The 14,152-nt window shown below is 40.3% G+C and overlaps 1 protein-coding gene across 1 annotated transcript; it reads right to left on the bottom strand.

Moving 5' to 3' along the window:
* Positions 1-216: 216 nt before the first annotated feature.
* LOC310963990 (NXPE family member 3-like) lies at positions 217-4,918 on the bottom strand (the record flags this gene model as incomplete). The annotated part of the gene is made up of 5 exons (XM_083936947.1): positions 217-761; positions 845-1,048; positions 1,639-1,709; positions 2,826-3,121; positions 4,532-4,918. 5 exons carry the CDS (start codon positions 4,916-4,918, stop codon positions 217-219), a joined length of 1,503 nt encoding a protein of 500 aa, XP_083793073.1.
* Positions 4,919-14,152: the final 9,234 nt, after the last annotated feature.

The following is a 14,152-nucleotide window of genomic DNA, read 5'->3' as shown; positions in this document are numbered from 1 at the left end:
GTATTTACTTGGAGGGGGGTGGATAGCTCAGCAGGGGCTTTATATAATATGTGCAGGGGCTGGGACTCCTGTAGGTAGAGCCTTAGGGGCTTTGTGGGGGGTAGAGGATGGTTAGGCAATTAACTGTTTGCAATTGATAGAAACTCACAGAGAAGCTGTAAAATCAACTCTTTCTTGAATCACTCCTCTCCCCCATTAAACACACATCTAGCTGCCCTATTGAGGGCACACGTAGGACAAGATAACGTCTATCATATCCTTAATAATGGGAGTTGTAGGGTGGAGGTTGTGTGGCAGTTGGTGGGCAACAACCATTTCCCAGGCATAGATCATACGAACATTCAGTCCTTTGAACATGGCTCTGAGCACCTTGTCACACTGCAGTGTGTACCAGTCACTGTTGGTTAGTGCATAAAAAAGTGTCATAGCTTTGGGGTTCCCTGTGCGGATGAGGACCTTTGTGGCTGGAGCCCTGTTCAGCAGCCGCACCACCGCCTTACGGATGTTCTGCAGCCGCCGGATGTAGAGTTCAACAGGGAAACTACCAAAGTGAGCCCAGACGCCAATAACTACAACAGTATTAGGGCCTCCAGGTAAGCGATCTATTTCACTGGCAGCATAACGTAGCTCACTGACTTCCAAATTGACGGTTCGGAAAGGAACCCAGTGTAAGTGATACGCCACCATGATGTTATTCACTTGGTCCAAAGACATGTGATATACAGCTTTCCCCGGGTTATGCAGGGCAAACTCCTTAAGATCTAAAATGATTACAGAGAGATCCAATTAAATTACACTGTGAACAAACTCAAACTGTTGTCAGAAATCTCTGTGAATCAGCTACCTGGTAGTGTTGCGACGAGATATTCAAACCACATCCTGACCGTGCTGTCTCCAAACATGTGGACCTCCTTCTTTTTCAGGCAATTAATTTTGGCAGAAACGTCAAATTGACGAACTGTGGTGCCATCAAGTGCTCGCCACACACCCCTGTAGTAATAGCCATAGAGTCCAGATGTCACAATGTTGCTCTTCATCTCTGGTTGACCTGCGAAGAATAAGGGTGAGGATATTTATATTTTTGTTATCTTCAACAAATGCCATGAAAAGACCACATCAAAGGTCTTTCCCAAACCTGTCAGTCAGCCTCAAGTCAATTTGTTACAACAAAAGACATAAATCTTTATAAATGTGTCACAAATAAATATCTTATTTACTAAAGATTTAGTTATTTAGTAGTTTTTTAACATTCCTGTAATGGTGGTATTTAGTGTATTTGTTGGACAGTGGATAGAAGAAGCAACGATAATGCCAATAAGAACATGAGAGCACCTGATTTAACTGCTAAACATCGCATGAAGCTTCATCAAGCGAGCAGTAGCAGCTCCTTACTTTGGTGATAACAGCTTGCAGACCTTACACCAAGAAACTACACTGCTAACAGCCTTTGACACATTAATGAACTAAGGGTAACGCTCCATGCTTCCAGTGCGTCTCTCAAATTGTGTTCCAGAGAACGCTGTACCCAGAAGAAACTAGTAAAACTTTTTACAAGTTATTTTTGCCGGCTCTATTTTGTGTTTTGTAGCACATTTAGTTTTAAATAATTATAGACAGTTGTAAAAAGTTGTGCTTTACCTTGCTTTTTTGACAACACAGTGACACTGGCAGGTCCTGAAGCATGAATGAGGACTTTCATGTTGATACCACTGAAGAAAAGCACACAGAGGTAAAAAACAATATCACACACACACACACACACACACACACACTCACACACACATGCACACACACATACACACACACACACACACACACGCACACATATACACATACACACACACACACACACACACACACACACACATGCACACACACATACACACACACACACGCACACACACACGCAAACACACACACGCACACACACACACACGCAGACATTAAAGGTATTCTAACCTTTCTGTTATGTTGCTCAGCAACTAGAAAAAATTGAAACATGAACAACTTCGGCTCCCTCCAAAGTCCCACCGTCTTGCCCCTGCCTGACCTCTGATGTTCCCTCCTCGCCTGACGCTCATGGTGAGAAACTGAGCAGTACTACTAATGCTAATCTTCATTGCACAAATAACTGAACTATAGTAACTGATAACTGAAACTGTGACCATTTCATCTCTTATCAGCTCCAGATGAAGCTGCATTAGCCTCCTCTTGAGGCATCAGTTCTTTGCCGTTCCTTGTTTTACTCTCACAGACCACCCTACCGCTCTGTCCATCGCAGAGACGCGCGTGATTTGCAAGCAGTGACAGCGATAGGCAACTGGAAGGGATGCTGTTGCGATGACAGGCAGGAAGCTTGGCAAATCAGTTTATTGGGGCCGAATAAAATGATTGGTCAGACTTTTACTAGAAATATATGAGAATTATATATTATATAAAAGATCAAACACTAAAATGTGAAAAAAGTACTTTAACCCACAGAGGTTGCAGTTTCTCTCAGCTCGACAGAACATTATAGAATCTTTCAACTTGTTTTTTTTTTAGACAGTTAGCTGGTGAACACAGCGGAGTACTTGGCAGCAAAGACAGATATTTTCCTATGGAGTTGGTGGAGACTTGCAAAATGTAAGTCCATCATTAAAATTTTTTTAACAATACTTTGGTTTCCACCCTGCCTTGATCCACACCTTTGATTCCACCAACTCCAGTGAGTTGACAACAGTTACACACTTCTGAAATGTCCTACCAATGAAATATATAGGTAACACTCGCTGTATACTTCTTAGAAGTCACACAAAATGCCAGTCCTTTCTCTGATCCCTCACCTCTCAAAGAGTTTCTCCTCGTTTGCCTTGAGGTTTTGGTGGAATTCTTCCATGCTGTGAATGATCCTTGTGTCACAGCTCAGATTCTTTGGCTTGTAGCAGAACCAAGGCTCGCCTGTAGAGGGGTTAGTAAAGTTGCACAGTGGTAGCTGGGGTTGACGCAGGCATACGTTACACATGGTGGTTTCAGAGCGTGAGCCCTGGCGAAAGACGCTGTGAAATGGCACTCTGTCAGGTTGTTCGATGTTCAGCCTGGTCAGAACTGTGATGGCCTCACTAGGGTGAATCAACATCACCTGATTGGACAGAGAACCACAGTTTTAACTTATGTCCAATCATGTTCAGTCATATCAAATATAAATAAATTGAATTGGCACATTCATAAGGATTGTTGTTTTGTAAACCAGATTGATCTTTAAAACAACAAAAACAGGTCTGCTGCTAGACCTCATTCATCTATGGATCAGACGGAAAACTATTTTACCTACAACCTCGTCAAAGGCAGCCTAGATAGCTTCCCTTCTTCTGTGCTTTCCCTTCACAATAGGAGCTCTAGACACACACTAAGTAGTTAACTGTTTACCAGAAGGAACTTAATTTCATTCAGAGCATTTCACTAAAAGAAAACCCAATTAAATATCTTACAGTAGCCCAGTTTTAGCTTTTCCTGCTTTGGCTTCCTGACTGTGTTCAGAGATCACAATTATTTTGTTCTCTGGTTGAAAACTTTGGCGCTAACCTCCGTCACTGCACTCAGAAGCAGAAACAACACACGGGACTCTTCCTGAGTTGGGGTGAATATTCAAATCTTTTATGTCGTGCATTTGCACCGCTGCCAGTGTGAATAGTGCCACTGTCATCTAGACTTTCTCCACTATCATTCAGTCTTTTTTCCTGCTCTTTGACAGCTGTCGTAAATTTTAAGGTGGAGTGTTTTCTTTCGTTTTTTTTGAGTGCACGAGTTGACATCTTGAATCAGCCATCAACCATCTGTGGAGGAACTTCCATTCACTCGTCCGCTCCAATGAATTACCCAATCATAGCTCAGCAACTGTATGCAGGCACAGCAGGTTTGTTAAGCTCTGGATTTGTTTGACATGTGGAAGTTGATGGGTCTTTAGTATACTCTGCATATTTAGAGAAAGTTAGAAAGTTACCTTCTTTTAGTCCTTCCAAAACCAAAAATCACATGAAGAAGAGTGGAACAAATTATGAGAATAAATTCAGTTGATCTGCTCTAATGTAATCAGCAAGTTTGAGCATGAACGGCTAAACAATCTGCTACCTACAGCTGTAACCTAACCAACAGCGGGAAGTATTTTAAACCCCGCTGGTGAGACCAAAGCCTCGGGCTTTAGGGCTTCTAGCTGCCTCCTCTAGCAGGAGCAGCTGGTCTCGCCATGGTACTCCGAGCTGCTGTATGCTGGCTGACGGTTAAAAGCAGGTTCACGTCATGATCTACATTCACGCATTAGAAGCAACACGTTAGGCGCAATGGTCCAAATATGATCCACATGTGATCATGCAACACATTACTAGCATTTCAAGCGATGTGTCGCATCTGTCGCTGCCCGGTGTGAATGCATCTTAAGACCTGAAAGTGAACAGGTGTAGCACGGGGGTGGGGCTTGGTGAACAATTATTTAGAAGATAGATTAAGACACCTACAGTACAAACATATTTAACATGATAGTTTTCAGCATCACCTCAACCTGTGCGCTTCCTTCCCAGAGTAAAGACACTACAGCAGAGTAGCTGCCATTGAGATGATCCACCACATGCCCAGCCACACCTGCTTTAAGTGTTGGGTTGTGCACCCGGGCAAATAAGAGGTCTCCCCCAGTCTTCTTGGGACGGCCCTTGAAGTCAGAAATTTTGATCAAAACCTCCAGCTGATCCCCTACGTGCCACTGTCCTCCTTCCCTCCCTGGGAGAATGGTGAAGGTACTGTGAGCTGGATCACTGGTCTGCTCCAGGATAAGAGGATCTGGCAAAAGCGGAGTTTCAGGCCAAGCAATGGAGTCTAGCAGGAGGCGTTCTTCCTGAGCCTCCTTGGGAGGCAGTGGCTGTAGTTCGCAGAGGCCATGATGCATCTCACGCTCAGTGGTAACTTTCGGTTTGACGATGGTGGAGGACACTTCATGCTGAAACTGAAATGGAGACAGATGCATCAAACAAAACTGATTAACTAAGTGAGATTAACTAAAACTACTCAAAAGCTCTAGTACACATGCCAAGCCATATGTGATGCTGTAACTCTGCCACAGACATACATCGAAAGGGGAGAAGAAGAGACGGAGCATGCGCATGAAGCTTGCACGCTCTAGACAAACAATGTTGCCAACTTTTCTCGCTAAATCAATTAGCATATATAACTTTTTTTTATATATATTTGTGGGGATTTTTAAACTTGAAGTGTTTTTTTTTTCATAATATAATTGAAGTTTTGTTATTACTGACTGTGTACGTATGGAAGTGAAATAAAAACTATATAGCATGCTTTCACATTATTATGAATTTAACATAGATGGAATAACTAAAGGATGTTCAGATAAACTCCAGTTTAAACTAGGTGCAGTCAGATCAAACAGGGTCAGCCCCCTAGGAGGCAGGAAGCTACAGAGTAGGGAGTGTTCTTTCCACAGGAGCTGGTGGATCATTGAAGGAACCGTGTGACCAGGGGGCAGAGGATTCAACTTGTGAACGAATGAGAGCCTGTTAAGGAGTGAATGAAATTCTAAAGCTGGAGCCAGAGACTTCCTCAGCAACATTCTGAACCAATCACAAGAACCCAATGAACTTTATTGCTGTATAAATGCTTTGTGAAGGGGGGCTCTCTGCGTTCTTTCAGGCTTGCTAGATGCAGGTAACAACTTGGCTAAAAGACTGCTATTTCCGACCCCAGAGACACCCCTTGGCCAAGGGGGAAATTATTTGCTGTTTTGATAAACTTTTTAAACTTAAAGAAGTACTCTGCCTTTCCTTGAGTAAGAACATGATAAATTACACAAACACACAATGAACCACACTCAGCAATGGTAATATCCATTGTAAGTCCAAATTATATTCTTCAACAAAAAGTGTTGAAAGTTCAACCAAAATATATGCTCTTAAAGGACAACTAATAATAAAAAAAAGAATTTCAGTTTGTTGAACTCCTCTCAGTTCTATTTCCTTCGGGAGTGAATCATTTTCTCAACCCAAAATAATAAAGGATCTTTGATGAGTTGCATTAGTTAGGAGTGAATCCTCTTCCCAGACATTAATGAAGCCATATTTCTTTTAGTCGAACAGAAGTACAAGACTACGTAAATTAACACAGGGGCAGGCTTGCCACAACCGCGGCAACCATTTAACTGATAGCTCACTCAGGCCTAGTCCACACAAACACATATCTCATCAAAAATTCCTGTCCACACCACTTCCACATACACATGCCAATCCAGTAGGTGGCGATAGCACTCCAAAAAGACGGCCATTTTAGCCAATGACAAAGCTGGAAAAATTCATGCACGAAAAACAACGATGGCGAGCCAAGGTCGAGCAGATTCCTTCATGTGTACTGACAGCAAAGTTGAGTTACTTCTCACTGTCATTCATGAATTTTAAATCGGTTGGGTCAGTCCAAGTACTTAATGTTAACAGTCGCAGTGTGACGTCAAACAATGTCGACAAGAAATTGAGGGCTTCCTCAGTTTTCCTGTCCACAAATTACTGCTGATCCCAGACTTTTCAAAAAAGTTCACCCTGGACTCCTGTTAAAAAAGACTCTGGTTTTAAGCTGCGGTTACGTGTGGATGACAGGTCAAACCGTGCAGAGAAACACACGCTTTAAGAAATACTGTACTCTTTCTTGTCTAGCAATCCAAACTATCTTGTATGTTGCCAATGATTATTCATGTCAAAAGCAGTAGTTACACTTCCTATTCATTTTTGAATTCTATAGCCCTAAGAAAACATTGTTTGAATCATCTCTTCTGACACAATGGTTACTGTTCTCTAATTTTGCTCAATGTTTTATCACAAATGAAAGTTTTTTTGTGCCTTGGTTATTTAGAAAAAAATAATTTGCTGACGTATGTCATATCAATGAGGACGTAGTTAGAAGCATTGTGGTGATCACCGCCACTCTGTCATCTCAAAGAATACACACATTTCACAGACCTGACGGACAGGTTGGTCGTCCCATATGGAGGCTGTCAGTTTTTAGTGCACAACACATAAGAAATCCATATTATCAAAATATCTAATAATACTTTAACATGTGTCAGGAGTGGGACTTTAAGATTTATGCCTTCACTAGGAACAACTGAAAGCCACTAGGTTCTAACACGTTGATGGTTTTGATAGAAGAATGACAGCCTTACCCTTTAACTAGAGGAGCTGCTGTTTTCAGCCAGTCAAGTGAAGAGTTGAGAGGGAAAATACCCTAAACTCAAATTACGTTACATATGAAGGACACTTTTGTTGCTGGGCAATATTAAAACACATTTAAAATACAATACACAATATTTGGAATTCTAATTAACATTAAATATTTCAAATAAGGTCCACCCTTTAAGTGATCCCACCAAAACCAAGTTCTCACCTGCCGGATCTCCATGTTTTTCATTAAGATTAAGTCAGCCACAGCCAGAATGAGGAAGATGAAGAAATACTTTCCTCTTGAACAAGCTTTGACCTTCATGATCGTCTCCATCTTCATCATCACCTAGAGACTGACGACTGTTCACGCTCACATTTATGGACAATTCTAGAGTCAACCCCTTACCTAAGCTGTATGTCTTTCGGCTGTGATACTCCACCCTCAAAGTGGTCATGCCAGTTCCATGTATAGAGGCCCCCGACTGAAAGTGGAAACTCTTTTTGTTAAAAACTTTAACAGGGAAAACAACAGAAGAAAACTCATGAAGAACAACTGAGGAGGGATCCTTCTCCCTGGAGGGACAGTTGGAAAGCCATGCAATAGATGTCATGTGAACAAACACAGATAGATCAAGTTCAGCTTCAGTTTGCATTACAGATATTCTAGTAAATGTATGCAAATGAGGAAAATGTAGTTAACAGGAACATGTATACAGAAAAAAGAAAATATGAGGGAACAGTGTACACAGCAGATTTATCTGAACCACTGTTCACAAAAGGCAAAAACAGAAATTGGAATATCTGATGGAAAACCTGTGTTTGAGAAATATCATTCATTTATAATACTTGATACTAACATTAAAAGTATTTGAAGAGGACTTTTTTTAGAGTAGGGTATTACTTAAGTTAGTTTACTCTGGTGTCTTCTGGTGTTTACTCTTGGCCCATTTGACATTGGATCACAAAACAGACTAATACAAAATGATCAATCATCAAAACAATTACGATGGTTTACTCTGGATAAAGTACAGGAGGAGTATAACGTCCAATATTTCCCTCTTTGGAACAGAAGTATAAAGTATAAAATGGAAGAAGAAGAAAGACTTTAGAACAATCCGTCCGTACATAATGCATGCATTGCCACAGTCTCTCCAGATATAAATTCAGTCTTCTGAACTACTGTGAATTCAGAAGGAACATTTCCTTATGATGAGGCCAGACCGGTTGGATAGCTACCTGTCTGCCAGGTATGACTGCAGCTTCTTTCAGACAGCAGAGACCAACCCCTTACGTGCCGACACGGTACCTGTAACTTGTAGCCTGATATTAAAGAAGCTCCAATTATAAATGGTATTAATTAAGTGGTCTGTTAAATTTGACATGCATTTAAAGGTTTAAATGATGCCTATCCAAAAATATGGTTTTCACAGGGTACGGAAAAGAAGGAGTATTTTACCCAGGTGCTCTTACAGATTTTTTATTTACATGTGTTTATTAACATTATTTACTTTCTGTGGTGAGTATATACAATTGTAAATACTAATGCTTTATTTTTTCTGTGGTGTGTATATACCGTACATACAGTATGTAGCAGTTTGTATGAATGTGTTAAAGATAAGATATGTTATACGATAGGAAAATCTGACTATAGAAAGGTGCAATGGAACAAATTACACTTCCCACTTTCCATCAACCCACAATGAAAAGCACAACCAAGTGTGACATCTGGTAATCTTCATACCAAAGTAGACATCACGTAAATATGTTATTGTTACATCATGAAAAAAACAAACTATTTCTGTCATTTGGAAATATACAACACAGTTGAGGTTAAGGCAGATATTATTAATATTAAATATAATAATCTACTTGCAGCTTCATGTCAAATTGGCTTGACTATAGGATGGGAGAACCTACCAACTTGCTGGATAACAACAATATTCAGCCTCCTCAGCTGCACTCAGTGAGCCATAAAATATTTACCAGTGATTGATTTCCACTAAATATCCTATGAATAAATAGTCATGTCACGTTTTCCAACTTTAATTACAAATTGCAAATGATCAGCTGAAAGCTCTGTTAAACAACTCGTTGGTGCATGGTGGATTGTTTTGATCCAGCCTCTGAATTTGAAGTTTTTGGAGTGACCTTCTCATATCTGTCCATTCAACATAAAGATGGAGTCATCAGCTTAGCAAACTGTTCGAATGCAACAAAAGTGGCATACCAGCACTGTTAATGCTCACTAATTAGCATGTTATATCTCATCTGTACAAAAATGTAAAACATTTTTAAAAAGTCTATTGGAGGTTGGGTCTACTTAGATCAGTAATTGCCTGGAATGCTGCTTGACAATCCTAAGACATGAGGAATGAAGTTGTAAGTGTTTATAACCAACAGCAACATGACTTAGAGCTGTTTTCCATCCAGTACTGTTTCTGTTCTGCTCATTCAACATTATCCGCAACTGATAGAAACACACATACAAGATGTTAACTCAGCTCTTTCCTGAATCACTCCTCTCCCCCATTAAACACGCATCTAGCTGCCCTATTGAGGGCACACGTAGGACAAAAGAATGTCAATCATATCCTTAATAATGGGAGTTGTAGGGTGGATGTTGTGGGCAACAACCAATTCCCAGGCATAGATCATACGAACATTCAGTCCTTTGAACATGGCTCTGAGCACCTTGTCCACTGCAGCACGTTCCAGTCACTGTTGGTTATTGCATGAAAAAATGACGGAGCTTTGGGGTTCCTTGTGCGGATGAGGACCTTTGTGCCTGGAGCCCTGTTCAGCAGCCGCACCACCGCATTACGGATGTTCTGCAGCCGCCGGATGTAGACCTCAACAGGGAAAGTGCCAAAGTGAGCCCAGAGACCAATAACTACAACAGGATTAGGGCCTCCAAGTAAGCGATCTATTTTACTGGCAGCATAACGCAGCTCACTGACTCCCACAGAGAGAATTTGGATAGGAACCCCGTGAAAGCAGGATGCCACCATTCACTTGGTCCAAAGACATGGACTTGGTAAATGGTAAATGGGCTTGTACTTATATAGCGCCTTTCTAGTCTTCTGACTACTCAAGGCGCTTTCATAGTCTTTGTCACATTCACCCATTCACACAGACATTCACACTGATGGCAGTGGACATCTACATACCATCTTATCTAATGTAACCATTCACACCACATTTAGACACCCATACACACCACGGGGAGGAATTCGGGGTTCAGTGTCTTGCCTAAGGACACTTCGACATGTGGACCGGCGGAGGTGGGGATCGAACCACCAATCTCTCAAATGGAGGACAACCCACTCTGTCTCTGAGCCACAGTCGCCCACAGGAAGAGCGAACCAGCAGAGTAGTAGCCAGTAGCCTGCGTTCTTTCAGGCTTGCTAGATGCAGGTAACAACTTGGCTAAAAGACTGCTATTTCCGACCCCAGAGACACCCCTTGGCCAAGGGGGAAATTATTTGCTGTTTTGATAAACTTTTTAAACTTAAAGAAGTACTCTGCCTTTCCTTGAGTAAGAACATGATAAATTACACAAACACACAATGAACCACACTCAGCAATGGTAATATCCATTGTAAGTCCAAATTATATTCTTCAACAAAAAGTGTTGAAAGTTCAACCAAAATATATGCTCTTAAAGGACAACTAATAATAAAAAAAAAGAATTTCAGTTTGTTGAACTCCTCTCAGTTCTATTTCCTTCGGGAGTGAATCATTTTCTCAACCCAAAATAATAAAGGATCTTTGATGAGTTGCATTAGTTAGGAGTGAATCCTCTTCCCAGACATTAATGAAGCCATATTTCTTTTAGTCGAACAGAAGTACAAGACTACGTAAATTAACACAGGGGCAGGCTTGCCACAACCGCGGCAACCATTTAACTGATAGCTCACTCAGGCCTAGTCCACACAAACACATATCTCATCAAAAATTCCTGTCCACACCACTTCCACATACACATGCCAATCCAGTAGGTGGCGATAGCACTCCAAAAAGACGGCCATTTTAGCCAATGACAAGGCTGGAAAAATTCATGCACGAAAAACAACAATGGCGAGCCAAGGTCGAGCAGATTCCTTCATGTGTACTGACAGCAAAGTTGAGTTACTTCTCACTGTCATTCATGAATTTTAAATCGGTTGGGTCAGTCCAAGTACTTAATGTTAACAGTCGCAGTGTGACGTCAAACAATGTCGACAAGAAATTGAGGGCTTCCTCAGTTTTCCTGTCCACAAATTACTGCTGATCCCAGACTTTTCAAAAAAGTTCACCCTGGACTCCTGTTAAAAAAGACTCTGGTTTTAAGCTGCGGTTACGTGTGGATGACAGGTCAAACCGTGCAGAGAAACACACGCTTTAAGAAATACTGTACTCTTTCTTGTCTAGCAATCCAAACTATCTTGTATGTTGCCAATGATTATTCATGTCAAAAGCAGTAGTTACACTTCCTATTCATTTTTGAATTCTATAGCCCTAAGAAAACATTGTTTGAATCATCTCTTCTGACACAATGGTTACTGTTCTCTAATTTTGCTCAATGTTTTATCACAAATGAAAGTTTTTTTGTGCCTTGGTTATTTAGAAAAAAATAATTTGCTGACGTATGTCATATCAATGAGGACGTAGTTAGAAGCATTGTGGTGATCACCGCCACTCTGTCATCTCAAAGAATACACACATTTCACAGACCTGACGGACAGGTTGGTCGTCCCATATGGAGGCTGTCAGTTTTTAGTGCACAACACATAAGAAATCCATATTATCAAAATATCTAATAATACTTTAACATGTGTCAGGAGTGGGACTTTAAGATTTATGCCTTCACTAGGAACAACTGAAAGCCACTAGGTTCTAACACGTTGATGGTTTTGATAGAAGAATGACAGCCTTACCCTTTAACTAGAGGAGCTGCTGTTTTCAGCCAGTCAAGTGAAGAGTTGAGAGGGAAAATACCCTAAACTCAAATTACGTTACATATGAAGGACACTTTTGTTGCTGGGCAATATTAAAACACATTTAAAATACAATACACAATATTTGGAATTCTAATTAACATTAAATATTTCAAATAAGGTCCACCCTTTAAGTGATCCCACCAAAACCAAGTTCTCACCTGCCGGATCTCCATGTTTTTCATTAAGATTAAGTCAGCCACAGCCAGAATGAGGAAGATGAAGAAATACTTTCCTCTTGAACAAGCTTTGACCTTCATGATCGTCTCCATCTTCATCATCACCTAGAGACTGACGACTGTTCACGCTCACATTTATGGACAATTCTAGAGTCAACCCCTTACCTAAGCTGTATGTCTTTCGGCTGTGAAACTCCACCCTCAAAGTGGTCATGCCAGTTCCATGTATAGAGGCCCCCGACTGAAAGTGGAAACTCTTTTTGTTAAAAACTTTAACAGGGAAAACAATGGAAGAAAACTCATGAAGAACAACTGAGGAGGGATCCTTCTCCCTGGAGGGACAGTTGGACAGCCATGCAATAGATGTCATGTGAACAAACACAGATAGATCAAGTTCAGCTTCAGTTTGCATTACAGATATTATAGTAAATGTATTCGAATGAGGAAAATGTAGTTAACAGGAACATGTATATACAGTTTGATGCAAACAGAAAAAAGAAAATATGAGGCAACAGTGTACACAGCAGATTTCTCTGAACCACTGTTCACAAAAGGCAAAAACAGAAATTGGAATATCTGATGGAAAACCTGTGTTTGAGAAATATCATTCATTTATAATACTTGATACTAACATTAAAAGTATTTGAGTAGGACTTTTTTTAGAGTAGGGTATTACTTAAGTTAGTTTACTCTGGTGTCTTCTGGTGTTTACTCTTGGCCCATTTCGCATTGGATCACAAAACAGACTAATACAAAATGATCAATCATCAAAACAATTACGATGGTTTACTCTGGATAAAGTACAGGAGGAGTATAACGTCCAATATTTCCCTCTTTGGAACAGAAGTATAAAGTATAAAATGGAAGAAGAAGAAAGACTTTAGAACAATCCGTCCGTACATAATGCATGCATTGCCACAGTCTCTCCAGATATAAATTCAGTCTTCTGAACTACTGTGAATTCAGAAGGAACATTTCCTTATGATGAGGCCAGACCGGTTGGATAGCTACCTGTCTGCCAGGTATGACTGCAGCTTCTTTCAGACAGCAGAGACCAACCCCTTACGTGCCGACACGGTACCTGTAACTTGTAGCCTGATATTAAAGAAGCTCCAATTATAAATGGTATTAATTAAGTGGTCTGTTAAATTTGACATGCATTTAAAGGTTTAAATGATGCCTATCCAAAAACATGGTTTTCACAGTGTACGGAAAAGAAGGAGTATTTTACCCAGATGCTCTTACAGATTTTTTATTTCTTTGTTTATTAACATTTTTTACTTTCTGTGGTGGGTATATACAATTGTAAATACCAATGCTTTATTTTTTCTGTGGTGTGTATATACCGTACATACAGTATGTAGCAGTTTGTATGAATGTGTTAAAGAAAGGATATGTTCTATGATAGGAAAATCTGACTATAAAAAGGTGCAATGGAACAAATTACACTTCCCACTTTCCATCAACCCACAATGAAAAGCAAAACCCAGTTAAAAGGACCTACAATTCTCATAATTCTGTTTGTGTCATGTATTGTATGTAATTAAAGTGTGACATCTGGTAATCTTCATACCAAAGTAGACATCACGTAAATATGTTATTGTTACATCATGAAAAAAACAAACTATTTCTGTCATTTGGAAATATACAACACAGTTGAGGTTAAGGCAGATATTATTAATATTAAATATAATAATCTACTTGCAGCTTCATGTCGAATTGGCTATACTATAGGATGGGAGAACCTACCTGCTGGATAACAACAATATCTGGTGGTGTATAATAAACCATTTCAGGACTCATCATC

Source organism: Echiichthys vipera, assembly GCF_963691815.1.
Source record: "Echiichthys vipera genome assembly, chromosome: 2".
In the NCBI taxonomy this organism is placed as follows: Eukaryota; Metazoa; Chordata; class Actinopteri; order Perciformes; family Trachinidae; genus Echiichthys; species Echiichthys vipera.
This window is presented reverse-complemented; position numbering and strand designations above follow the sequence as displayed.